Source organism: Moschus berezovskii, chromosome 15 (assembly GCF_049115385.1).
Source record: "Moschus berezovskii isolate FMDL1 chromosome 15, NW_MosBer_1.0, whole genome shotgun sequence".
NCBI lineage: Eukaryota > Metazoa > Chordata > Mammalia > Artiodactyla > Moschidae > Moschus > Moschus berezovskii.
In genome coordinates, this window is record NC_142474.1 from 26,188,460 (window position 1) to 26,215,176 (window position 26,717).

Sequence of the window (26,717 nt, forward strand, 5' to 3'; positions counted from 1 at the left end):
CTCAGGCCTCATCACCACTTGTCTAGGTATCATTACCAATCTCCCAACTGGCTCCCTGGCCTCCAAGGTTGCTATACAGCCCATTCTCCAGACCAGAGCAACCTAAACAATATAGGACACAATGTGACCTTCCCTGGAGCAAAACCTAGGACAAAGTCCAAGCTGATTATAGGGCATGTGAGTGTCTTGTACTTGTCAGTTGGGCTTTAGGGGTCTCCAGAAGTGGGTTTCTATTTTTTCTCAGAAGTTCCAAGCTCTCTCTCATCCAAGGAGACCCTCAGGTTCCCCAATGAGTCTGGGAGATTTCCATATTTCAGAGACTAGGATCTCCCCTCCACAATGTACAGTGTCAGTTCAATTCAGTTCAGTTGCTCAGTCGTGACCGACTCTTTGAGACCCCATGAATCACAGCACGCCAGGCCTCCCTGTCCATCACCAACTCCCGGAGTTCACTCAAACTCATGTCCATCGAGTCGGTGATGCCATCCACCCATCTCATTCTCTGTCGTCCCCTTCTCCTCCTGCCCCCAATCCCTCCCAGCATCAGGGTCTTTTCCAATGAGTCAACTCATTGCATGAGGTGGCCAAAGTATTGGAGTTTCAGCTTTAGCATCAGTCCTTCCAATGAACACCCAGGGTCAGAGGACCACAGAAACTTCATGAAGTCCATCTTTTGTCTCCTCCCCTTCTTTTGTCCTCTCTCTCTCCCTGTCCCCCAATCACAGAAAAATAACTGAAGGATGGTGAGGCTGACTGTAGATGGTGGCCTCCTCGGATGTGTGCCAGATGGTCTCCCTGGATCCCCATCTGAATGCTCCCTTTTAAGCCTCTTCAATGATCAGATAGATGGCCAGGAACTGGGAGCCACCGCAGCTGCTATTCTTATTAACCAGCTTTAAAAGATCTGGCATGCACATAGCCCCTCAGTAATCACAGTGGTAGCAAATCTCTGAAATGATAGATATTCCCAACTTAGCCTTCCGGATTTCATAGAGCCCCCAAGCCTTCATTTAAAATCCACTTTATATGAAGTTATCTGAACATGAACAATAGTCACCTCCATGAGATGTCTCCCCAGACACCAGCGTGAAGGATGCAGAGAGAGATCAATGCACAAAATCAACTTGCCTTTTAGATCAAATTTGCAAAATCCCAGTGGGTCCTGCCTCCATGTCCATGACAAGAAAGGCCTCTCCTTGACATATTTCTTAGCCTTTCGTGTTGCCATTTCACGCCCTGAGTGAGACTTCTAACTGCGGATGGCTGGAACAGACCTCACGCAACCAATCAAGAGTCTGCTGAGGGCCTACTGTCTGCTGGGCCCCGCCAGTGGCTGGGTCTGGAGGGAGAAATGAGACTTAAATCCTAACCACCCACACCCGGAGCTTGGCACGTGCTGGGTTCTCCACAAATGCCCCGGAGGTGCTCATGGGGAGGGTCTCCACTCAAGCCTGGGTTGTAAGGGTAAGGGGTGTTGAGGCAGTCTGAGTGTGGGCTGGAAAAGAATTTCCAGACACAAAGCATTTCCGAAGGGAGGGAGTTTATTAAGAACAAAGAGCAGAGATAATGTGGCACTGTGAGCACAGTGGGCCCACCTCCTGACAGACCAGGGAAAGCTGACAGTTTTCATGAGTTAAAAGCCAATTTTTAGCCTCAAGACATAAAAAACTCCTGCTGGAAGGTTGGCGTTAGCTGGTTCGTTGGGGCGCTATAGGGTGTTCACTGGAGTGGGCCTCTTTGCTTAACTTGGAATCAGGAAGCTTGTTAGTGACTATCAGGGGGCTTTTGGCAAGGTTACAAAGGGGCTCAGTCAGCTTCGGAGGTGAACTTGGTTTTCAGCTCCACTTCTGTGGCCTTCATGCAAGGCCTCGCACCTGTGGTCTGCGGCAGAACTCAACAAGGGTTAGGGAGTGGTGGGGGGGCAGACGCAGAAATGCGCAATGCTATTGGTTTCCTATATAGGCGTTAACATTGTTCAGACTATAACATGGGAAATGACACATTCCTGAAGATTATCCATCTAAGGAACCTGAACAGGTGTTCCAGGTGATCTCTCTTCTTGCATTTGCCACACTGACGATGAAATGCACCTAGATCCTGGCTTTCTATCTTCACAGCTGTGTGACATGGACAAGTGACCAAACTTCTCTGATTCTGTGTCTGCTTCTGCAAAATAATAATGAGCATTAATCCTACAGGAAGGCCTGTGTGTTTAGCTGGACAGAGCTACCCAAAGGCACTCAGGACCTTTGTCAGAATAAGGTTCAAACTCCCCACCCCAAGTCTGAGCCACCAGGAAAACCCAAAATGAAAATGTTGGTCACTCAGTCGTGTCCGACTCTTTGCGACCCTATGGACTGTAGCCTGCCGGGCTCCTCTGTCCATGGGATTCTCCAGGCGAGAATACCAGAGTGGGTAGCCATTCCCTCTTCCAGGGGATCTTCCTGACCCAGGGATCGAACCCAGGTCTCCTGCACTGCAGGCAGATTCTTTACCATCTGAGCCACCAGGGAAGCCTAGCACATAGGAATGTCTCTAGATATTTGTTGCTTGAATGGATGAATGAGTGGTCATTCAAAGTCATCTGGCCTTAAGCTTCAACCAGTGGAGGAGGGGAGGAGTTGGCCCGGTGCACCTGGTGGGCAAGTGCCTATGTTTGTAACCTTAGGGAACAGAGCCTGGAAACCAGCTCCCTCCTCACCTCCTTGCCCAGTGATTTATTTTCCCATTAAAAACCTCTGTTTGGGGACTTCCCTGGTGGTCTAGTGGCTAAGACTCCAAGTGACCAAGGCAGGGGCCCCAGCTTTGTTCCCTGGGCAGGGCACTAGATCCTGCATGCTGCAACTAAGACCCAGTGAAGCCAAATAACATTTTTTTTAAAGAATGAAATTGTAAAAAAAAAAAAAAAAAAAAACACCCTGTTTGACCCTCTGTCAACAGAACACAGAGCAGCAGGTCCTCTCTGGGAGCTGAGCCCTCTGCGTGGCCAGTCCAGCTCCATAAAATACCTCTGGGATAATAGATAATTACTGTACTTACAGTGCCATTCAAGTTCAGTTTTTGTGACTTGAAGCTACGCCTAAACCCTTCAGAGGTGACAACCCTGTCCTCGGAGCATATGCATCTCCAAGCTGTGTTCTTGCCAAGCCCTTCACTGCAGATGTACAGATACCTTCTGTTTCCAATCCTAAGAGCAGAGGAAGGTGGGGGTCCAGGCACCTACCACCCTCAATGACCCAGATCCTCCAGCCACATTCACACCTGGAAATCAAAGTTAGTTCCTTTTCTTTACATCCAAATTCACTTTCCTTTTCACACAGGGCTTGGGCTTTTCTCACATCATAAGAGCTGTGACAAGAGAGGCAGGGGAGAAAGAGCAGGACACATGGAACCCTCGCCTGCTGTGGGGTCTCTAATTGGAGCAGTAATTGATAATTAAGCCGGATGGCGAACAGGCTCCAGAGGGAGGCTTCTAGGGTGCTGTGGGGGTGTAAGGGGGACTCAGCTTTTTTCTTCCGCCACAAGGCACAGAGAATGACAATAATTGCTACCTTAGGTGTGTGGAGTGTAGACTATTTGTGAAGGAAGACAAGAGTTCTTTCTGCTGGGACTAAAGAGAACATAATGGGTGTGTGAAGGCGAGAACTTTCAAGATCCTTAAGCTGAAGCTCCGGTAAGCCATCAAGTACATTCCGTGCAAATTGGCACCTTCAGTTCAAGCCTCCACGTCTTTGTTGTACAGTCGAGATAATAATCAGCCATGCTGAGAAAAACGGCACACTGGCTGGCAGGGACCGCTCCCCGCACAAAGCCTTCTTTGGTTAAAAAAAAAAATCATACAATAAAAAAGAAAACTGTTTAAGCTTAAAACACTAAAAGAAGCAGTTGGCTCCAGTTGTTGGGATGTTTTATAAAGCAACAGCAAGATGAAAAAAATAAAAAATCAGAAATCAACCATCCTGAAATGCTGAGAGAGGGCCAAAATATTGATATACAGGAACATGGCAAAGCCTCTGCAAGCTATAAACACTGTCTCCATTTCCCACATCTAATCAACAAATATGGCCTTTTTATCTCTCAACTCTCCCTTCAAGCTTCCTGTTTGAAATCTGTGCTGCAAAACACGTTTTCCAATAAAATAAAAGCAATAGGTGAATAAATTATGTCTGTCAGAGGTCCATGAATCTTTTGTTTCAAATATCCTAAGAAGGAGATTTCAACCCCTTGAACCAGGAGAGAAGGCGGATGTGCATAAAACAAAGAAACACAGGCCACCAGAAGTAAAAAGTAAATAGAATTTCATATATGCACATGTATTTATTTGAGTGTGATAGGTACACTGGTGAAGAAACTCACCAAGGATAGGGTGGTCGTATAAGATGTGGATGTCCAGCTATATTTAATAAATATATAATGTCTTAGTATATAGTATAGTATAGGTGTGCTCCATGAAATTATGTTGTGTTGTGTATTTCCACATGCAGCCCTACCAATAGAAGGCTCTGGTGAGAATGGGCAAGACTGGCAAACTCTTATTCATCCTTCAAAACCCCACTCACTCATCACCTCCTCTATACTTTCCTGCCTCATCTGGGGTGCTCTCCTCCTATTGGTATTTCATCTATCAGGCTTCATTCTCATGTGGCTGCATTCACATCTGTGCTTACTTAGTAAAACTGGAAGACATTGTGCTTGTTTTCTCATTTCTGCGCCTGGCCACATTTTCCAGGGAGCCCTCCAGCTGCACTGGCCTCCTCAGTGGTCTTCAAACACCCCGGGCTTGTTCTGCTTCAAGACCTTTGTCTTGCATCTCTGTCCTCCATGGAAAGGACAAAGTGGTCTTCTGACCCCTTTGCATGGGGGCCTCCCTCCCCAGTTCTGTGCTCAGTCATCCTTTCCTCGGAGAGGCCTTTCCTGATCACCCACTTAGAATAGGCCCTTCACTGGACCTGTCACCTCGAGCCCCCTTCCCTGATTTAACTTTCTTGGCAGCACACATCTCTGCCCGGGGTGACAGTACATTTGTTGATCTGTCTTCACTTGCTTCATTGTGTGTCTTCCCTCCAGACAAGTCAACCCCAGGAGGGCAATGACTTTGTCAGCCTTGTTCCTTCCTGGATCCCCAGGCACGTGGAGGTGCTCAGCAAACATTTGAAGAATGAATGAACCCCTGGTGTCTGGCATACAGACATTCAGCAAACAAATTTATTCTTAATTAATCATTGTAACAAAATCCTCTTAGAAACTTCCCAAGAGAGTAGCAGACTTTGCCCCCTATACAACAGATCCTCTTCTCTTGCTAGTATCCACCATTCACAGTTCTTCCCAGGACACCTTCTCTCCTGTCATAGGAATGGTGCCCTCAGAGACAAGGCCAGGCAGGAAACTCCAGACCCACCTGCATCCCTGTCCACCTGCAGCAATCCAGCCTGGTGGGCTGGCTCACTCAGCTGTGGCCATGGGGTGCTAACCATCAGACTGATGAATCCCCACAGCTCTGATGCCAGCCCCTGCCTGGCCTCCTCACTATTTTAGTTGAAGCATCAGTATGGACCACCCAATCCTGGGCCTCCACCCAGCATTTCCAGCAGTGGAGAGGAGCATCACACAACTGACTGTGGGGAACATCATCAAGAGGGGAAGATACATCATCCAAACACTGTGATAAACGCTCAAATCTGTGAATATCCCAGCAGGTCAGGGATAGGGAGGGAGGGAGACTTATCTGCCAGGGAGAATCCCTGATCTCCAGTGAGGAGATGAAAGCACTCACAGGCTCTCAATCATCTGGAGATGATCTATTGGTCAGCGAAGTTTGCTGCCTCCTTCTCTCAGCACCCCTAGGCTCTGGACACCTGTGTACCCTGCGGCTGCTCAAGCAGAGGAACCTTCCCCTGCCCTAAGAAGTGGATGCATGTTCTGTTGTTTTAGACACATTTTCAGTCCCAGGTCAATGACAACATGGTAGGATGGAAGCTAGGGCACGGAAGTCAATAGGTCAGTCAACGAACACCCCATGAGCATCCCAGTGATGAGGGATTAGTGTTGATGGGCATTAAAGAGAGGTTGGCGTGTGGGGTCAGAAGGCAGTATTATCTTTGAGCTGCATTTGGAGATAATTATAAAGAGTGGATGCCAAAGAAATGCATGTATAGGTTCTCCAAAAGCAAGGTGCACTGAAATTCACAGCAGCACTTTCGTGGAGGCCCCAAAGATTGGCCCCAGTGCTGTCCGCATGGAAGTGACTACACCCTGGGTATTCGCGGCAATATGGATGAACCTCTCAAACGTAACACTGGAAGCCAGAGAAAAACGACACCGGGATGATTCCACTTACAAGTACAAATCATGGTGAGAAAAAGAAAATCTGTGCTAAGAGAAGTCGACAAAAGAGGTGGGCTGGGGTGACCTATTTCGTATACAAGGCGGTGGTTACAGGAGTCTCTATGACGGAATCCCTTAAGCTCGGTACGCCTAGGCGTGGTACACCTGGCGAGTATACTTGCGTGACAGGTCTAAAAGGAGGAGGGGGTGTAAGGTCTTGAGGTTTCCCCAAGGTTTTCCGCAGAGGAGGAGGGCTGTGGCAGCCCCGGACAAAGCAGGTGGGCAGGGAGGCGCGCGAAGAGCGTGACTGTGGACCGAGGTTGTCAGTAGGCGCCCTGACGCCTGGAGAGGAGAGCCCGGCTGCCCGAGTCTCTCCAGGTGCGGCCCCGGCTCCGCCTCCGCGTCCCGCGTTGCTCAGCAACCGGTCTCCCAGGAGACTTGAGACGCTGAGCCCTAAGCCTGAGCGGGCGGGGGCGTGCCAAGACCCCAGGCAGCATGGCGCAGAAACCGATCAGCACGGCTGCGGCCGAGCGCATGAATCTCGTGGCCCAGGATGAGATCTGGTAACGCCGGGGACTCGGTAACCTAGTGGGCTGGGCCGTTCCCACCCAAAGTTGTGCACACCTGGCAGCTTCAGTTTTCCCACCAAATCTTGGAAGTGGTCGACTTCTGGGTGCTAGGAGTGTGTGCTGGAGGTGGTCGGGGTGCCTTGCGGAAAGCAGGCATTGACGAAAGAGCATGTCTCTTTCTCTTCTCTTTCAGTTCAGTTCAGTTCAGTTCAGTCGCTCAGTCGTGTCCGACTCTTTGCGACCCCATGAAACACAGTACGCCAGGCCTCCCTGTCCATCACCAACTCCCGGAGTTCACTCAAACTCACGTCCACAGAGTCGGTGATGCCATCCAGCCATCTCCACCACAAAGGCATGAAACATTTTGCATCTGGCTCTACAGCCCTCAGCAAAGCTTTGCTTGTTGAGAGCCGACGGTTGAGTGCTTATTTTTAAGATTTACCCAATATTTTAAAAAATCTTAATATTTGCTCAGTTCGAAAGAGAGCACTTTACATTTACTCTTGCTTATCCTGGTTTTTTAACAAGAAGTTTTAAAGAATTAAATCCATTTTCTAAAAGATTCGTATTCAGAAGACATCTAAAATGGATGTTTCTATTTGCCTTTCTGTCCCTTTGCTAGGTAATATCCCATCTCTTTGAAGTTTTAACCAACATGGAAAGTTACTAACTTAGATGCAAGATCCAACCAGTCCATTCTAAAGGAGATCAATCCTGGGTGTTCACTGGAAGGACTGATGCTGAAGCTGAAACTCCAATACTTTGGCCACCTCATGCGACGAGTTACTCACTGGAAAAGACTCAGATGCTGGGAGGGATTGGGGGCGGGAGGAGACGGGGATGACAGAGAATGAGATGGCTGGATGGCATCACCGACTCTGTGGACATGAGGTTGAGTGAACTCCGGGAGTTGGTGATGGACAGGGAGGCCTGGAGTGCTGTGATTCATGGGGTTGCAAAGAGTCAGACACGACTGAGCGACTGAACTGAACTGAACTGAAGTAAATGCAGTGTTAGTCACTCAGTAGTGTCCGACTCTTTGCAAGCCTGTGGACTGTAATCTGCCAGGTTCCTCTGTCCACGGAATTCTCCATGCAAGAATAATTGACTGGGTAGCCATTTCCCTTCGCCAGGGGATATTTAGCAACAACAAACCATCATTGTTAACCTCTAAACTTCAGTTATCCTATTTTCATCTCTTAAGATTTTTACCATTTCCTTGAAAATCCTGTAAGAGTCACTTCATATTTTTCTTTAAATTAGCTTTGTTTGACCTAATGAACTTCTTTTTATAGAAAACTTTATATCACTCTTGAAAATGGAACGCCAGTATTATTTGCAATAAATATATGCTAATATTTTTTTGAATCTTTATTTTTATCCAAGTACCCACAGTAGGAAATATTATACTACCATAGCAGGGTCTGTTTCCTCTGCTTAGAATGCCCTTTTCTCTCTTCCCCCACCAAACAAACTCCTACTTATCCTTCAAGACCCAAATCAGATGCCCCCTCCTTGGTGAACAGAGCCAGTTAAGCCCTTAGACTGTTCTGCCCCATGTCACAGTGGCTATTGAGCACTGGATAGGTAACTATTCCAAATTGGAATGAGCTGTAAATATAAAACACTAGATTTCAAAAAAATCATGCCCCTAAGAAGTGACACCAGAATTAAATTTACCTGTTTATTTTCGCTTTTTTAAAATGTGGCTCTAGAACATTTTAATTACATATATGGCTTATATTTTTGTCTCATGTTACTCTTTCTTTGGAAATAGACTCAGCTTTAGGTGCTCACTGATTCCTAAAATGTCCACGTTCACTCTTGCCGTCTCCTGTTTGACCACTTCCGATTTACCTTGATTCATGGAACTAACATTCCAGATTCCTATGCAATATTGTTCTTTACAGCACTGGACTTTACTTCCATCACCAGTCACATCCAAAGTGGGCGTTTTTGTTTTGGCTCCATCTCTTCATTCTTTCTGGAGTTATTTCTCCACTCTTCACCAGTAGTATACTGGGTACCTACTGACCTGGGGAGTTCATCTTTCCGTGTCCTATCTTTTTGCCTTTTCACACTGTTCATGGGGTTCTCAAGAATACTGAAGTGGTTTGCCACTCCCTTCCTCAGTGGACCACGTTTTGTCAGAACTCTCCACCATGACCCATCCGTCTTGGGTGTCTCTACACGGCATGACTCATAGTTTTATTGACAAGGCTCTGGTCTATGTGATCAGTTTGGTTAGTTTTCTGTGATTGTGGTTTTCATTCTGCCTTCCCTCTGAGGGATAAGGATAAGAGGTTTATGGAAGTTTCCTGATGGGAAAGACTGACTGTGGGGAAAACTGGGTCTTGTTCTGATGGGCAGGGCCATGCTCATCCAAAAAAGATGTCCTTTTCATTATAGGGGACTGAAATACAAAAATATGAAATCAAGAGATACCTGGAGTAACAGGCAAACTTGGTCTTGGAGTACAAAATGAAGCAGAGCAAAGGCTAACAGAGTTTTTGCAAAGGCTAACAGAGTTTTTGCTAAGAGAATGCACTGGTCATAGCACACACCATCTTCCAACAACATAAGAGAAGACTCTACACATGGACATCACCAGATGGTCAATACCAAAATCAGATAGATTATATTCTTTGCAGTCAAAAAAGGAGAAGCTCTATACAGTCAGCAAAAACAAGACCCAGAGCTGACTGTGGCTCAGATCATGAACTCCTTATTGCCAAATTCCCGCTTAAATTGAAGAAAGTAGGGAAAACCACTAGACTATTCAGGTATGAAAAGAAAGTGAAAGTGAAGTTGCTCAGTCGTGTCCAACTCTTGGTGACCCAGGCTCCTCCATCCATGGGATTTTCTAGGCAAGAGTACTGGAGTGGGTTGCCATTTCCTTCTCTAGGGAATCTTCCCAACCCAGGGATTGAACCCAGGTCTCCCACATTGTAGACAGATGCTTTACCATGACCTAAATAAATCAAATCCCTTATGAGTATACAGTGGAAGTGACAAATAGATTCAAGGGATTGTGTCTGATAGAGTATCTGAAGAATTGTGGACAGAGGTTTGTGACATTGTACAGGAGGCAGTGATCAAGACCATCTCCAAGAAAAAGAAATGCAGAAAGGCAAAATGGTTGTCTGAGGAGGCTTTACAAACAGCTCAGGAAAGAAGAAAAGTGAAAGGCAAAGGAGAAAAGAAAAGAAAAACCCATTTGAATACAGAGTTCCAAAGGACAGCAGGAGAGATAAGAAAGCCTTCTTCAGTGGTCAATGCAAAGAAATAAAGAAATACGATAGAATGGGAAAGACTAGAGATCTCTTGAAGAAAATTAGAGATACCAAGGGAATATTTCACGCAAAGATGGGCACAATAAAGGACAGAAATGGTATGGACCTAACAGAAGCAGAAGATATTAAGAAGAGGTGGCAAGAATACACAGAAGAACCATATAGAAAAGATATTCATGACCCAGATAACCATGATGGTGTGATCACTCACCTAGAGCCAGACATCCTGGAATGCAAAGTCAAGTGGGCCTTAGGAAGCATCACTATGAACAAAGCTAGTGGAGAGGATAGAATTCCAGTGGAGCTATTTCAAATCCTGAAAGATGATGCTGTGAAAGTGCTGCACTCCAAATGCCAGCAAATTTGGAAAACTCAGCAGTGGCCACAGGATTGCAAAAGGTCAGTTTTCATTCCAATCCCAAAGAAAGGCAATGCTAAAGAGTGCTTAAACTACCACACAATTGTACTCATTCATACGTTAGCAAAGTAATGCTCAAAATTCTCCAAGCCAGGCTTCAATAGTACATGAATCATGAACTTTCAGATATTCAAGCTGGATTTAGAAAAGGCAGAGGAGCCAGAGATCAAATTGCCAACAACCGTTGGATCATTGAAAAAACAAGAGAGTTCCTGAAAAACATCTACTTCTGTTTTATTGACTATGCCAAAATCTTTGACTGTGTGGATCACAACAAACTGTGGAAAATTCTGAAAGAGATGGGAATCCCAGACCACCTGACCTGCCTCCTGAGAAATCTATATGCAGGTCAAGAAGCAGCAATTAGAACTTGACATGGAATGACAGACTGGTTCCAAATCAGGAAAGGAGTATGCCAAGGCTGTATATTGTCACCCTGCTTATTTAACTTCTATGCAGAGTACATCATGAGGAACGCTGGGCTGGATGAAGCACAAGCTGGAATCAAGATTGTTGGGAGAAATATCAATAACCTCAGATATGCAGATGACACCACCCTATGGCAGAAAGCGAAGAAGCACTAAAGAGCCTCTTGATGAAAGTGAAAGAGGAGAGTGAAAAAGTTGGCTTAAAACTCAACAATCAGAAAACTAAGATCATGGCATCCAGTCCCATCACTTCATGGCAAATAGATGGGGAAACAATGGAAACAGTGAGATCAGATTTTATTTTGGGGGGCTCCAAAATCACTGCAGATGGTGACTGTAGCTATGAAATTAAAAGACGCTTGCTCCTTGGAAGAAAAGCTGTGGCCAACCTAGACAGCATATTGAAAAACAGAGACATTACTTTGCCAACAAAGGTCCATCTAGTCAAAGCTATGGTTTTTCCAGTAGTCATGTATGATTGTGAGAGTTGGACCATAGAGAAAGCTGAGCACTGAAGAACTGATGCTTTTGAACTGTGGTGCTGGAGAAGACTCTTGAGAGTCCCTTGGACTGCAAAGAGATCCAACCAGTCAATCCTAAAGGAAATCAGTCCTGAATATTCCTTGGAAGGACTGATGCTGAAGCTGAAACTCCAATACTTTGGCCACTGGTGGGAAGAACTGACTCATTGGGAAATACCCTGATGCTGGGAAAGATTGAAGGTGGGAGGAGCAGGGGACAACAGAGGATGAGATGGTTGGATGGTATTGCTGACTCAGTGGACATGAGTTTGGGCAGGCTGTGGGAGATGGTGGGGGACAGGGAAGCCTGGCTTGCTGCAGTCCATGGGGTCGCAAAGAATTGGACATGACTGAGTGGTTTAACTGATTTAGGTGCTCAGCCCCCAGGGAAATAGCTTGGGCCTCAGAAACTGTTGAGACATTAGAGGGGTTTGGGGTGCAGACACTGGTTCCAAATTAGGAAAGAAAACTTGAAAATCAAAATGAGTAAATGTTTAATCAGTTTTTTTGCAAAAGACACAGCTGCACTTCAACTGAAACTCACCTCAGCACGTGGGTCAGTTCAGTTCAGTTCAGTCGCTCAGTCGTGTCCGACTCTTTGCGACCCCATGAATCACAGCACGCCAGGCCTCCTTGTCCATCACCAACTCCCGGAGTTCACTCAAACTCATGTCCATCGAGTTGGTGATGCCATCCAGCTCGTGGGTAGTTATGTATCAATTTTATTACGTGTGCAGCAAACGCAGGGCCAGGATTAGGGCAGGACAAACAAGGGGCCTGGGTGCCGTGTTTAAGGAGGACTCCACGTCAAGGCCATGCAGGTTCTGGCTCTGCCCTCGCAGGACCTGGGAGTGGGTGCCTCCTTAAATTTCGCACCCTAGTACCTCACTCTGCCCTGTCCTTGCTCTGAAAACAAAGGAACTCTACTTGTACCTCCATCATGATTTAACACTCCCCCATTACTGTAGGTCCAAGGGCCCCTAAAATAAGGGATCCAGTATCGAGATGACCCCTAGGGCAGAGGCAGCCCCAGTCTTGTCTGGTCCTTGATGTACCATCCAACTAGCATCTCTGGTTCTAAGACACATGTCTCCCTTTCACGAGTGACAGTCCCCCAGGGACAGGGCCTCCCACTCTCTCCCTGTCTTGGAATCATCACTCAGTCCAGGCGCATCAGTGAAGGTCAAATTCTCCCCAGGGCACCTTTTAGGGTTTGCTGTGTCAACCCTTTCCAAATGTCGTACATCACTTAAGAACTTTTATTTTTTTCCCCAGGAAATATCGCCTGAAGGCTGAAAATGAAGCACGGCAAAACTGGGCCCAGAACTGGGGATTTTTATCAACACCCCTCGAGGAGGTAAATGTAAAGTTGATGACCCTGGAGGTGATAGACCCAATCATTTTCAAGAATAAATGGTTATGAAGTGTTTAATTCAAAGGAATAAATTTATAGAGCGTGTTGTAGATGAAGATGGCTGACACCTGAAAGTTCCTTTGATTTACAAATTTATTGAGCTTTTACTACATTCCAGGCACATTCTATTGGAGAAGGAAATGGCAACCCACTCCAGTGTTCTTGCCTGGAGAATCCCAGGGACGGGGGAGCCTGCTGGGCTGCCGTCTATGGGGTCGCACAGAGTCGGACATGACTGAAGTGACTTAGCAGCAGCAGGCACATTCTAGGTGCTTCATCCGAACCAGCTCATTGAATCCATAAGACAACCTCTGTGCAGAGAAGGATGCTATTTGAGGCCCATTTTACAAATGAGGAATTTAAGCTCAAAAAAGTACAAAGTCACACAGCTAAGAAAGGCACCAAAGGGACATGTTGGTTTGGTTGATTCCAGGGCTACTCAGCCTTGGACTTGCCATCTGTAAAATAGGGTGATAGTCCTCACTGCCTCGTTGAGTGACTGTGAGGTTCAGAGGGAAAGAGAGGAGAGGCCAAGTGAGTATCTGCAGGATTACTAGGAAAACAACTCTTGGTATTTCCTACACCAGAAATGAGGGAAAGGACCAGAGATAATAAATAGGGAGTATTGGGGACGTCAGCAGAGACCTCTGACCCCAGCCAGAGGCACCATCATCAACCCTGCTGAGGGCTCCCAGGCAAGACAGACTCAGCTGCATTTTCTGATTGTTCAAGAGAGTCTGGAAATTCAGATGCTTCAGTGAAAATGTCTGAGTCTAGAATAGTGGCTCCATTTATAAAACACCATATAAAGACCCACATATATGTGGGCTTGTGTGGGCTTCACCAGGATGGTGGCCAGAGGTTTGCAACCTTCCACGAGATCCCTAGGAGAAGGCAATGGCAAGCCACTCCCGTACTCTTGCCTAGAAAATCCCATGGATGGAGGAGCCTGGTAGGCTGCAGTCCATGGGATCACTCAGTTGGATACAACTGAGCAACCTCACTTTCACTTTTCACTTTCACGCATTGGAGAAGGAAATGGCAACCCACTTCAGTGTTCTTGCCTGGAGAATCCCAGGGACGGGACAGCCTGGTGGGCTGCCGTCTATGGGGTCGCACAGAGTCGGACACGACTGAAGCGACGCAGCAGCAGCAGCAGCACGAGATCCCTAGGACACTACGTGAGGAAACCACATTTCTCTAGAGGGAGGCAGAATCACTCAAGGGCCGCATCATTCAAAACGTACTTGATTCTAGACAGTATAAACCCCCTTTGTAATTCACCCTGGCCCACTGGCTCTGAAATTATGCCTTTCTTAATGAGCTTTCTTAATACTTGGAGAGTTACACAATTTGAAATTGTATGCATAAAATGAGTCCTTATTAATATGATATGCATAAAAGAATATATATTAATAGTCTTCATGTGTAATTAAATCAGGATTTTGAAGAGTTCAAAATTGCTTGAAAAATTAAAAGTGGGGGGGGCGGTTGGGGGCTGTCCTCATAGTTTGGAGGTTGGTCCTGAACCTTGTTGTCAGGTTTTTAGTTTGAGTCCATAATCTGTAACATGTTCTTACATTATGGGCAGGGCAGTAAATGGGCAGTCTGCCAGAGCCTGGGCCTGAGCTGGGCTGCCTGCCGGTCCCCACTCTGCCCCTTTCTAACATTGACCTGAGTCCCGCCTTTGTCACCTGTGAAGAGTTTTGTTCTGGGGGGACTTCAAAAAGAAGCTCCCAAGGTCTCAACCTGTGGGGCCCTGCTTCTGGGGATTGTGTTTCAGCTGATCAAGTGTGAAGAAGAACCAGCCACCCCAAAGCCCAAAATCGAGCTTCCTGAGCGGTTCCGCATCCGGCCGGTGACCCCAGTGGAGAAATACATCAAGGTTCGCAAAGTCTTTTTAAGTACTTGTTTTCCTAAGTAAGAAATCCACCCCACCGGAAACGGTGTTGCTTCAGGTGGGCCAAGCCTTGGGCACAGGTAAGGACACAGCAGTGCCCAGGCCACAGGGACATGGGTTTCCAGTCCTTCCTAAGCCCACACATGGGAGACACAGCAGGTTATCGATCCCTATATGTGCAGGACCTTGGAGTCCAGAGGAAGGAACTGGGATCTGAGCCTGATTTGCAGAGGGAAGCAGGGCCGCAGAATATTGAGAATTGCCTTTTTAAAAGGTCACTCTTGTTGCTGAGTGAGTGACCAGGTCATCTAGAGGGGAGAAGACATAGATGGTATTCCCACCAAAGACCAGTCAGATGTGGATATGAGGTAGATGCCTCTAGAAGTTGCTGAGCTCTGTATATCCCTGGTCTTCTCTCATGGGAAAAGAGAAGTATTAGTGGCTTAGTCATGTCTGACTCTTTGCGACCCCATGAACTGTAGCCCGCCAAGCTCCTCTGTCCATAAGATTCTCCAGTCAAGAATACTGGAGTGGGTACCCATTTCCTCCTTCAGTGGATCTTCCCAACCCAGGGATCAAACTGAGGTCTCCTGCCTTGCAGGCAGGTTCTTTATGGTCTGAGCCACCAGGAAAGCCCTTCTCATGCCTTCTGTGTCACTTTAATCCTGGCTTCTCTCTCCATCCAGCTATGGAGCAGGCACTTCTGTGTCCCGATGTGGGGAGGGGATGAAAACTCAGGATGAAGGAGGCCAGGGATGGGTGAGTTCGATTCTGGGTTTTCTTTCTCTGACATCCTCAGGGTCAGATGGGTTGGCCAGCTTGTTTGAGTTAGGCGCTCAGTGGGTACAACCTATTAGCTGAAAGAATGCATTCCACTGAGATATTGAGAGGGTTCCTCTGCTGATTATACAGCAAGAGAGACTTGCTGATTTTTCTAGAAATGCAGCAAAATATAAATCATAAATTAAAATATCCATATATACGTACACTGACCCATGGCTAACATTTTGGGGAGTTCTTCCGGATGCCTTCTACGCCTCCGTGTACCACCAATAAATGCTAGCTCACATTCTTTTATTATTGCCCTTTAGTTGCTCCCCACACTGAGTGCTTTACATGGTTATCTTATTTCCACAACATCCCTGGAGAATGGATATAATTGCCATCAAACCCATTTTGCAGATGAGGAAACTAAAGCTGACAAAAACTGAACAACTTTTCCAAAGTCAAGTGTGTCTGATTTCCGAGCCCTTCTCTTTAGTGCTATCCTCAGCTACTCCTTCAACACACACACACACACGCACAAACTCACACACATGCGTACATACACATTTAAAAATAAAATTCCACAGACTGCTTTGTAATCTTTTTTCATTCAACAATATATCCTATTTATCTTTCCATGCAGTTACCCATAGCATTCCAAATCATTAATATATTAATGACTACATTTTTCTTAATTGTACAGATCGACCACAATTTACATAACCCTTCCCTTAATCCTGGACAAGCTTCCCTGGTGGCTCAGCTGGTAACGAATCTGCCTACAATGCAGGAGACCCGGTTTCAATCCCTGGGTCAGGAAGATCCCCTGGAGAAGGGAATGGCTATCCACTCCAGTAATCTTGCCTGGGAAATCCCATTGACAGAGGAGCCTGGTGGCTCTAGTTCAAGGGTTCACAAAGAGTCGGACACAAATGAGCAGCTAATAGACACAATTTATACCATATTTTACACATTTTATACATCATTTTTCTCTTAGCAGTTTATCTTCCAAGTCATTCCATGTCAGAACACATCTTTTACACCGTTGCATAGCTTTCCATGGTGTGGAGGAGCTATGACTGAATGGGTCTTCAGGGGATGGACATGTGGGCTGTGTCCAGGCATGTGCTGTGACACACAGGGCTGCAGTCAGTCTCCCACAATAATCTTGGTACGTGCACGTTCAGGTATTAGGATGTCCTAAGATAAATGCTGAGGGGTGGACTGTCAGGTTAAAGCGTGTTTGTGCTTTCCTTTTTCGTAGAAAGCGGTAATGTTGCCCTTCACAGATTCTCCCTCTAGACCCTCGCTGACGGTGGTGTCTTCATCTCTTTGCCAATCTGATGGGTGAAGTGTGAGCTCCCGGGGTGGATTCTGACTGCATTTCTCTTACAAGCTGGACTTGAAAGCTAGTCTTTGTGCCTGGCAGCCCGTCTGGACCAGCATTGTGGAGAACTTGCTGGCTGGAGGAAACTGGCCCCGCCAGCATCTGTTCATGACCCTCCCTGCGTGAGGCCTCTCAGGAGATTAATGTTAATAGTTCATCAAGAACATATGTTAAGGGGCTTCATCCACCAGTGGCAGCTGGCCCACCAGGACTGTCTCCTCTCGCCACCGCCTCACTCAAAGATCCTTTGAGCTAAGCGTGAACCCATAACCCCAAGCATATTAAACCTCTTCATCTCAGTTCTTCTGCTTGAATGAATATTCCTCACCGCTGTCTTGCTTCAAATCCCCCCATAAGAGCAGAACAGAAGGTCATTTCAAATATAAAGGAAAAACTGCATAAGCATTCACCCTCATTTTCCAAAAATTTTTCAAATTTCAAGGAATTGACATGTGAAATTGTGTTTTTTCATTTCAGGTAGAATCCCATTTCCTTTTTGGTTTTTAATTAAAATCAATTTTTTTCACTCCTGTGGTATCTATGGTTTGGTGTGTGTGTGTGTCTGTGTGTGTGTGCTTACACATGTATCATAAAGCCTTCTAATCAAACCTGGAAGGTCTATAACTGCCAGGATACCATCTGACAATATTGCCATGTATTTTATAAAGGGCACTGTAAACTGTGGCTTCCCTGGTGCCTCAGTGGTAGTGAACCTGCCTGCCAATGCAGGAGACACAGGAGATACAGGTTTGATCCCTGGGTCAGGAATCTCCCCTGGAGAAGGAAATGGCAACCCACTCCAGTATTCTTGCCTGGAGAATCCCATGGACAGAGGAGCCTGGCGAGTTACAGTCCATAGGCTCACAAAGAGTCAGACACGACTTAGCAACTCAACAACAACTAGGAACTATAATATTCTATATATCTGCACCTTGCTTTTGTTTCTCTTTTTTGCTCTTTTACCAAATCAAAGTTATTTTACTGGAGGTCATGAATTAAATATGTTAAATGTTATGATATAAAAAGACATGTTTGATGATCAATCATTATTTTCAGAGAACATGTGATCTGAGTCCAGCGAGTTGGCACATACTTATATTCAGTGACGTTTACTTAGGGACACTGGCTCTTCTTTCTGTCTTTTCTGATTTTTTTTCTTTGTTTTGTTGAGCTATAATTGACATACATTACTGAGTAAGTATAAAATACACAGCATCAGAAGTTGACTTACATACATCATGAAATGATTATCACACTAGGATTAGTGAAGATCCATCATCTCATACAGATACAAAATTTAAGAACGAGAAAAACATTCCTCCTTGTGATGAGAATTCTTAGGCTTTATTCTCTTAATCGTAGCTGTTTTTGTATATAACATAGAGCAGCATTCATTACCTTTATCATGTTGTACCTTACGTCCCTAGTATTTTTCATCTTCCTATCCCCCTCCCTCCAGCCTTTCCTCTGGTAACCTCAAAACTGATTTCTTTTCCTATGAGTTTGTTTTAGAAGTATAATTGACCTACAACACTGTTAGTTTCTGTTATACAGCATAGTGATTCAGTGTTTCTAAACATTTCAAAATGATCACAAGTCTAGTTATGATCTGTCACCATACAAAGATATTACATGATTACTGACTATATTCCCCACACTGTACGTTTCACAATATGACTCATTTATTTTGTAGCTGGGAGTCTGCACCTCTTAATCTCCTTCACCTATTTCTCTCCTCCTCCACCTCCCCTGGCAACTACCTGTGTGTTCTCTGTTTCTATGACTCTGTTTCTATTGTTCATTGGTCTTTTAGAATCCATATGTAAGTGAAACCATGCAGTATTCGTCTTTCTCTGTCTGACTTCACTGCTAAGAATTTTTCTAGGCCCACCTATGCTGTCGCCAGTGGGAAGATTTCCTTAATTTTATTGCTGAGCGATATCCCGCTGTGTGTACAGACCACATCTTTATTCATTCATCTGCTGATGGGCACTTAGATTGCGTCCTTATCTTGGCTACTGTAAATAATGGTTCAGTTAACATTTATTGTAGTTTAGTCGTTAAGTCATGCCCAACTCTTTGTGACCCCATGAACTGCAGCACCCCAGGCTCCTCTGTCCTCCACTATATCCCAGAATTTGCTCAAACTCACGTCCATTGAGTTGGTGATGCCATCCAACCATCTCATCCTCTGTCATCCCCTTCTCCTCCTGCCCTCAATCTTTCCCAGCATCAGGGTCTCTTCCAATGAATCGGTTCTTCGCATCAGGTGGCCAAAGGATTGGAGCTTCAGCTTCAGCATCAGTCCTTCCAATGAATATTCAGAGTTGATTTCCTTTAGGATTGACTGGTTTGATCTCCTTGCTGTCCAGGGGACTCTCAAGAGTCTTCTCCAGCACCACAGTTCGAAAGTATCAACACTTTGGTGCTCAGCCTTCTTTAACATGTTCAATTAACATAGAGTTGCATATATCTTTTTGAATTAGTGCTTTTATTTACTTTAGATAAATATCCAGGAGTGGAATTGTTAGATCCTACAATAGGTCTGTTTTTACTTTTCTAACAAACTGTTTTCCACAGTGACTACACCAGTTTACATCCCACCAACAGTGCATGAGGGTTCCCTTTCCTCCACATCATTGCCAACGCGTTACTTGTTGTCTTTTTGATGATGGCCACTCTGACAGGTGTGATGTTTAGTGACACTGAACATTTTCGTGTGACTATTAACTACCCGTATATCTTCCTTGGGAAAATGTCTACTCGGGTGCTCTGCCTACCTTTCAATCAAATTGTTTGTTTCTGTGATGCTGAGTTATATGAGTTCTTTGTACATTTTGATATTAACCCTTAATCAGATCCGTTTGCAAATATCTTCCCACATCCAGTAGGCGGCCTTTTTGTCCTATTGATAGCTTCCATTTAGTTAGATGTAGGACCCACTTGTTTATGTTTCCCTTGCCTTAGGAGACATATCCAAAAAATTATTGCGAAGACCAGCATCAAAAAATGTGCTACCAATGTTTTCTTCTAGAAGTTTTATTAGTTCAGATCTTTAAGTCTTTAATCCATTGGAGTTCATTTCTGTGCATGATGTGAGAAGTGGACCAGTTTGCTTCTTTTGCTTGTTGTTTCCCCGCCAAGTCATGTCCGACTCTTGTGACCCCATGGACTGTAGCCCGCCTGGCTCCTCTGTCCATGAGATTATCCAGGCAAGAATACTGAAGTGTTGCCATTTCCTCCTCCAGGGGATCTTCCCCACCCAAGGATCAAACCTGTGTCTCCTGTGTCTTCTCTATTGCAGGCAGATTCTTTACCCATTGAGCCATTGGGTAGCTGTCCAGTTTTCCCAACACCATGTATCCCAGAGGATGTCTTTTCCCCATTATATATCCTGCCTCCTTTCAGGTGGATTAAGGGCCCATAGAAGTGCAAGTTCATTTCTGGGCCCTCTGTTCTATTCCATTGACCTACATGTCTGTTGGTGGCCTGTCTCAGGGTTCTTTCTGTCTTTTCCACACCAGGTCTCACACGCTGATCCTGATGCCTCTGTAGACACACCTCCTGTGGCTGTGGCCCAAGGCAACTCACCCTCTGTCTTTCTATTGCAGGTGCTTCCCTCCCCCCCAGTCCCGAAGACAACGCAGGGCTTCATTGGCTGGCGGTCCGGAGTGCCGGGCCTGAACAAGTGTCTGGAGCACGACTATGAGATCAGAAGCTGCAAAGGGGCATATGCCAAGGAGCTAAACTGGCCGAAACAAGGCATACACTGAGTCCAGATGGAGACCCCGGCCTCTGGGGCAAGGAAGGGCAGACTGCCAGCCCCAATGCCCATGCCCAGGAAAGGACAAGCTCCAGGCCTCCCCCCGAGGACAGAGTTCCCCTCAACACGTGTTCATGGGTTGTTGTTGCAAAGAACACAAAACAGCCCTTAGACATTTTCATCAGTTTCTCCCTTCTGGAACATTCTTGTAGTGCATTCATTCTTGGCTAATGCAATGAATAAGGCAAAATAGACTCTCTGAATATTTTTTCATACCTTGGGAAATTTTAGGGATAGCTTTAAAAGACACAATGTGATCTTATTTTTAAATATTTGTCTAAACCCTTATTGTCACCTTCCATCCCTTTCTCACCATCCTTGTTAAGATGAGGTGGTTGGCCAGGTGTTTCTGTACCCTAGCATCCCTGGGCCAGCTTTTCAGGAGGAATAACGTGCTCTGAGGACCCCTTCACAGTCATTCCCCAGGATAGTGGCAATATGTCAACAGCTTTAAAGCAGAAACAAGCACAAAATTAGCAGTAAGCACAGATTTCCAGGAAGGATGGGTTTCCCATTGCTCCCTAGAAACCTCATCCTGACCTGGTCCACCCCCCACCCACCCACTACAGCAAAGACAGCAGCTGAGCTGGCCAGTGTCTTTCCCCTGGGGACCTTTGACATCCACCCTGTGGTCAGCATTTGAGTTCACTGCCTGTCTCTGAGGCTTTGCTCCAGTTCTACAAATGGGGGTGGACGTGGGAAGTGGGGCATCCAGTTGGTGCAAGAGGAGCAACCAGCAGGCCCTTGGGCCCCACCAGCTGGACCCCAGGGAGCCAGAGAGGGGAGAGTTTACACGTGGCCTGTGGAGGCGGGTTTGTGTTTTGTTTCTGAGTAGCAGAGGGTGGTGTCTCCTTCAGCCCCCGGGGTGGCAGGGGTGGGGGAGCTTCATCAGTTACCTGCCCTCCATGACGTCACACTGCTTCCTCCCTTTGATGGTTTCAGTGTCACTGTTCATGGGGTGGGTTCCTCCCTGTGTTTGCTTGACCGAGGTGGGCTGCAGGCACTTGTACCTGGTGGAACCCACCTGTGATACCCACCCATCCACACCTCTCCTGCTCACCTTCCTGTCCAGGTGCAGTGGGTATGCTTTACTAGCCCAAGATTCCCTCATCTAGAACCTTCCCCTGACCCTAGCATGCTAGGCCTCAACTAGCACACTTCTAAAGGAGCTCTGTGACTCGGGCACCCAGTGATAGGGGGACAGGATTCCTGCTGAGTCTGGGCCACCATCCCCTGCAAGTTCTGGGCTCAGTGTCAGAACCCCACAGGCCCTGGGGGAGAATTGCTCTTGTTCAGGGCATGGTTCTCTATAAAGTCTGCAGGATGTTCCCTGAGGGATCAGTCTCCCTACTACCCCGGGGGTGTGGGATGGGGCCTGACTGCAGACAGCTGCAGAGCCAGCTGGTCAGGCACTCAGAACAGAGGCACAGCACAGAGCCTTCTCCCAGCCTTCTCATTGGTTCTCTGCCCCCCAAGGCTTGCCTCCAAACCAGAGAAGGAAACAGGCTCTCACAGGCCACCTGGCCTGGAACAGACAGAACACAAGAGAATCAGCCCTTCAAGGCGCCCCATCATTCCCTCTGAGCACGGTGCCCGCCCTTGTTGCCTGTCACTTGGATCACATGGACCACGGTCACCAGGAAATCCCTCAGTCATCATGCTGATATCCCAAGGACCATACATATAAAGGAGAGATGCCACAGCTCTTCGGGTCCCGAGAAAAAGAGGACCAAGGTATTACGGGATGAACTGTGTACCCCAAGAAAGATCTGTCATAGTTCTAACCTCCAGCACCTGTGAATGTGGCCTGATTTAGAAACAGGGTCATTGCAGAGGGAATTAGTTAAATTAGGATGAAGTCATACTGGAGTTGGGGCGGGGAGACTTAATCCAATATGACTGGTGTCCTTGTAAGAAGAGAGACACAGGGAGGAGACGGCCAGGTGGAGATGCAGACACATGGAGAAGAAGCCATGTGATGAGGCAGAAATCAGAGTGATGTATCCACAAGCTTCCCTGGTGGCTCGATGGTAAAGAATCTGCTTGCCAATGCAGGAGACGTAGGTTCAATCCCTAGGTCAGGAAGATTCCCTGGAGGAGGAAATGGCAACCCACTCCAGTATTCTTGCCTGGATAATCCCATGGACGAAGGAACCTGGTGGGCTAGAGTTCATGGGTTCGCAAAGAATCAGACACAACTGAGTGACTAAACAGCAGCAACCTATAATCCAAGGATGCTGAGAATCGCCAGCAAATCACCAGAAGCCGGGAATAGACAAGGCAGGATTCCATCCTACAGGCTGCAGAGAGACCATGGCCCTGCCAACACCTGGATTGCCCTGGGAAAGGACCAACTCCTGTTGCTTAAGTCACCCGGCTTGTGGTCCTTGGTTACAGCTGTGCCAGAGCCAAGCAGGGTCTGCAGTAGATTTTACTGCCTCCTCTCCCTGCTCAGAAAACACTCTCTTCTGAGCACTTGTCTTTCACTGCTCTTGATCCAGGCTGGGTTCGCATGAGACCAGGGCATGTGGCTCATTCACCTCCAAAGATGTCTCCAATCACCCAGATGTTGAGCCCGATGTAGACTAAACACCAAGATGCTCAGCCAACTCCTCCCCGCTTAAATCCTAATGTTTTGGCATCTCGGTCATTGCTGCAGGCAAGGCATCTACCCTTGAAGAAACCCATGTCTCTTGATGTGATCAGATGCCACTGCAGTCGAGCGGAGCAGCCAGACTCTTCTGTCTGCCAGCTTTGTCTCGACCCCACCAGGACCACATTCCCGTCTGACTGCTGTGTGTGACGCAGCACACCCCTGCGGCCCAGACGTGATTCTGATTTTTCTTTTTGTTCTAATTTCTGATCATAAAATGAGTCTGAGAGCCATCTTCCATGACAGTTTGTCAACAAAAACGTCTGGCAAAATGGATGGGCTCCCTTTTGTCTGGACCCCAATTCAATATATCCGGTTTGACTCTTCTGAAACTTTTTTTTTGGCTGTGCTGAGTCTGTTGCTTTACACAGGCTTCTCTAGTTGTGGGCTTCCCTGGTGGCTCAGACAGTAAAGAATCTACCCGCAGTGTGGGAGACCTGGGTTTGATCCCTGATTGGAAGGATCCCCTGGAGAAGGGAATGGCTACCCACTCCAGTATTCTTGCCTGGAGAATTCCATGGACAGAGGAGCCTGGCAGGCAACAGTCCATGAGGTCGCAGAGTCGGACACGACTGAGCAACTTTCACTCCTTCACGCCTCTCTAGCCGTAGTGAGCAGGGGCTGCTTTTCATTGCAGTGTGTGGGGTTCTCGTTGCAGTGACTTCTCTTGTTTCAGCGCACAGGCTCTAAGGCACGTGGGCTTCGGCAGTTGTGGCATACGGGCTTAGTTGCCCTGCAGCATGTGAGATCCTCCCAGACTAGGGATTGAACCTGTGCCCCCTGTATTAGCAGAAAGATTCTTATCCACTGTATCACCAGGGACATCCTTCTTCTGAAACTTTAATTCTCACTTTAATTCATTGGTCTGTGTTAATCAGTAGCCAGGCTGTAGGGAGACTGGTCAGTACTGTCAAAGGAAATTACCTGGAGGAGTAGAGCAGACCATGCCGTGGCTGAACAGCTGAACCTTCAGAAAGACCAGAAGTCTGGGTTCTAAAGGTTTTCAGGGCTCTCCTGGCCCTGGTGCCCACTGTGTACCAGCAGAGGAAATGGGCACATCCATACTTAGATCTGGTGGACTTCAGTTCCTTGAGGGAATAAAAATTCAAGAGATTCAGATCAACCCTCTGTGCTGTTGGTGGGAATGTAAATTGACATGCCACTATAGGAAACAGTCATGAAGATTCCTGTAAAAGCTTAAAATAGAACTGTCATGATCCAGCAGTTCCACGTTTGGGCATATGAAATCTCTATCTGGAAGAGATATCTGCACCTCCGTGTTCACTGTAGCATTTTGCACAGGGTCTAGGTTTGGAAACAACCTAAGTGCCCAATCTATGGATGAACGGGTAAGAAAATGTGATATGTGTGTATACAATGAAATGTTATTCACCATCAAAAGGAAGGAAATCCTGCATTTGCAACAACACAGATAGAGAATATGATGCTAACTCAGAGAAAGACAAATTCTCTAAGATTTCACTTCTATGTGGAATCTTACAAAAAACTCAGTCTCTTAGAATCAGAGCACAGACTGATGGTTGTCAGACATGGGAGTGGTGAAAATGAGTGAAGGAGGTCAGACGTACAAACTTCCAGTTATAAGGTAAATGAATTGTACGGCAAGGACAATTGCATGTAACATACAGCATGGAGACTATAAACTCTAAGATTTCTTTAAAGAGAGGGAGAGACTCAAATCAAAATCTGAAGACACACATCCTCCAGACAATGAGGAAACAAATACATTTAAATTTCCAGAAGACTAATGCTTTTTGCTACTTAATTTAGATCGTCGAAGAACTGATGGTTTTGAACTGTGGTGCTGGAGAAGACTCTTGAGAGTCCCTTGGACTGCAAGGAGATCCAACCAGTCCATTCTAAAGGAGATAAATCCTGGGTGTTCATTGGAAGGACTGATGCTAAAGCTGAAACTCCAATGCTTTGGCCACCTCATGCGACGAGTTGACTCCCTGGAAAAGACTCTGATGCTGGGAAGGATTGAGGGTGGGAGGAGAAAGGGACGACAGAGAATGAGATGGCTAGATGGCCTCACCGACTCGATGGACATGAGTTTGAGTGAACTCCGAGAGTTGGTGATGGACAGGGAGGCCTGGCGTGCTGTGATTCATGGGGTTACAAAGAGTCAGACATGACTGAGCGACTGAACTGACTGACTGACTGACTCCAAGTTTATGTCCACGTGTTTAACGCCCCATAAAACTACTTCTACTTAAAATATTGATGTACAGAGATTCTTTTTCACCCTTTCGTGCTGGTCAATACACAGGTAGTTAGCTTTTATAAACTAACTAACATCTCAGAAACCTCAGTTGGTGGGATTTTTTTCCTGCCTGCAGTAATATATTCACCAACTAACCACATATACGTTTTATTTGAAAAATAAAAATGAGACAACATTTCTGCTCATCTCGCTTGACACTTCCCAGAGCCTCCCCACCCCAATTCCCTGGATTCAGACGACCTGAGTAATTTGGTTGGCACTTGTGGGCTTGTAATGGAGCAGAAATGTCCAAAGGACATTTGAGAATGGGAGCGGACAGCATCGAGGAGTCCATCACCCTGGACCGTCTCAAACTTGACATTTAATCTATGGAAATCAACCTTCTTGTGGGTGTCCAAATGACCTCATAAATGTCACCACATTTCCAAGGTCAAGATGAGGCTGGCGAGCCTGGATACAAGATGCTGAAATACATCACAGCAATGACCATCCAGAAGGCCTCAGTCTAAATGAGAGACCTCGGAAATGAAGCAAAACGTAATCGGGCCAAGGACTCGGAATGGATGCTGTCACAAGCACAGCTCATCCAAGACAAATTAGAAACTCTGATGCTTGAGTTTCAAAGAAAACAAAATGACTGAAGGAAGTAAAGCTAGTGGAAAACACATCTCTTGCTCTGACGTGTTCAAACACACCTGAGTACCCACCCGGTGGACCCTGGGCTTTCAGCATCCACAGCATGGGACCAGATGTGTCGGAGAAGTTAGAGCTTTGTAGATTTCAGACAGTGCATATATTACGTATTACATAAGCCTGCTGCTAAGGTCTGGGGCTTCCCTGATGGCTCAGACAGTGAAGAATCCATCTGCAAAGTGGGAGACCCAACTTTGATCCCTGGGTTGGGAAGATCCCCTGGAGAAGGAAATGACAGCCCACTCCAGTATTCTCACCTGGAGAATAACATGGACTGAGGAGCC

General features: G+C 46.4%; 1 protein-coding gene across 1 annotated transcript; it reads left to right on the plus strand.

Moving 5' to 3' along the window:
- Positions 1 to 6,765: 6,765 nt before the first annotated feature.
- CIMIP1 (ciliary microtubule inner protein 1) lies at positions 6,766 to 21,022 on the plus strand. Its single transcript, XM_055425253.1, has 4 exons — positions 6,766 to 6,887; positions 12,829 to 12,910; positions 14,751 to 14,852; positions 20,631 to 21,022. Exons 1-4 carry the CDS (start codon positions 6,820 to 6,822, stop codon positions 20,790 to 20,792), a joined length of 414 nt encoding a protein of 137 aa, XP_055281228.1. The 5' UTR covers positions 6,766 to 6,819; the 3' UTR covers positions 20,793 to 21,022.
- The last annotated feature ends 5,695 nt before the right edge of the window (positions 21,023 to 26,717 follow it).

What these genes read in the sequence shown, in the direction of transcription:
- CIMIP1 (XM_055425253.1), top strand. Translation starts at nt 6,820, where the DNA reads ATGGCGCAGAAACCGATCAGCACGGCTGCGGCCGAGCGCATGAATCTC. An exon ending in GTGGCCCAGGATGAGATCTG is followed by an intron (nt 6,888 to 12,828) that starts GTAACGCCGGGG and finishes TTTTTTCCCCAG; the next exon opens with GAAATATCGCCTGAAGGCTG. An exon ending in CAGTGGAGAAATACATCAAG is followed by an intron (nt 14,853 to 20,630) that starts GTTCGCAAAGTC and finishes TTTCTATTGCAG; the next exon opens with GTGCTTCCCTCCCCCCCAGT.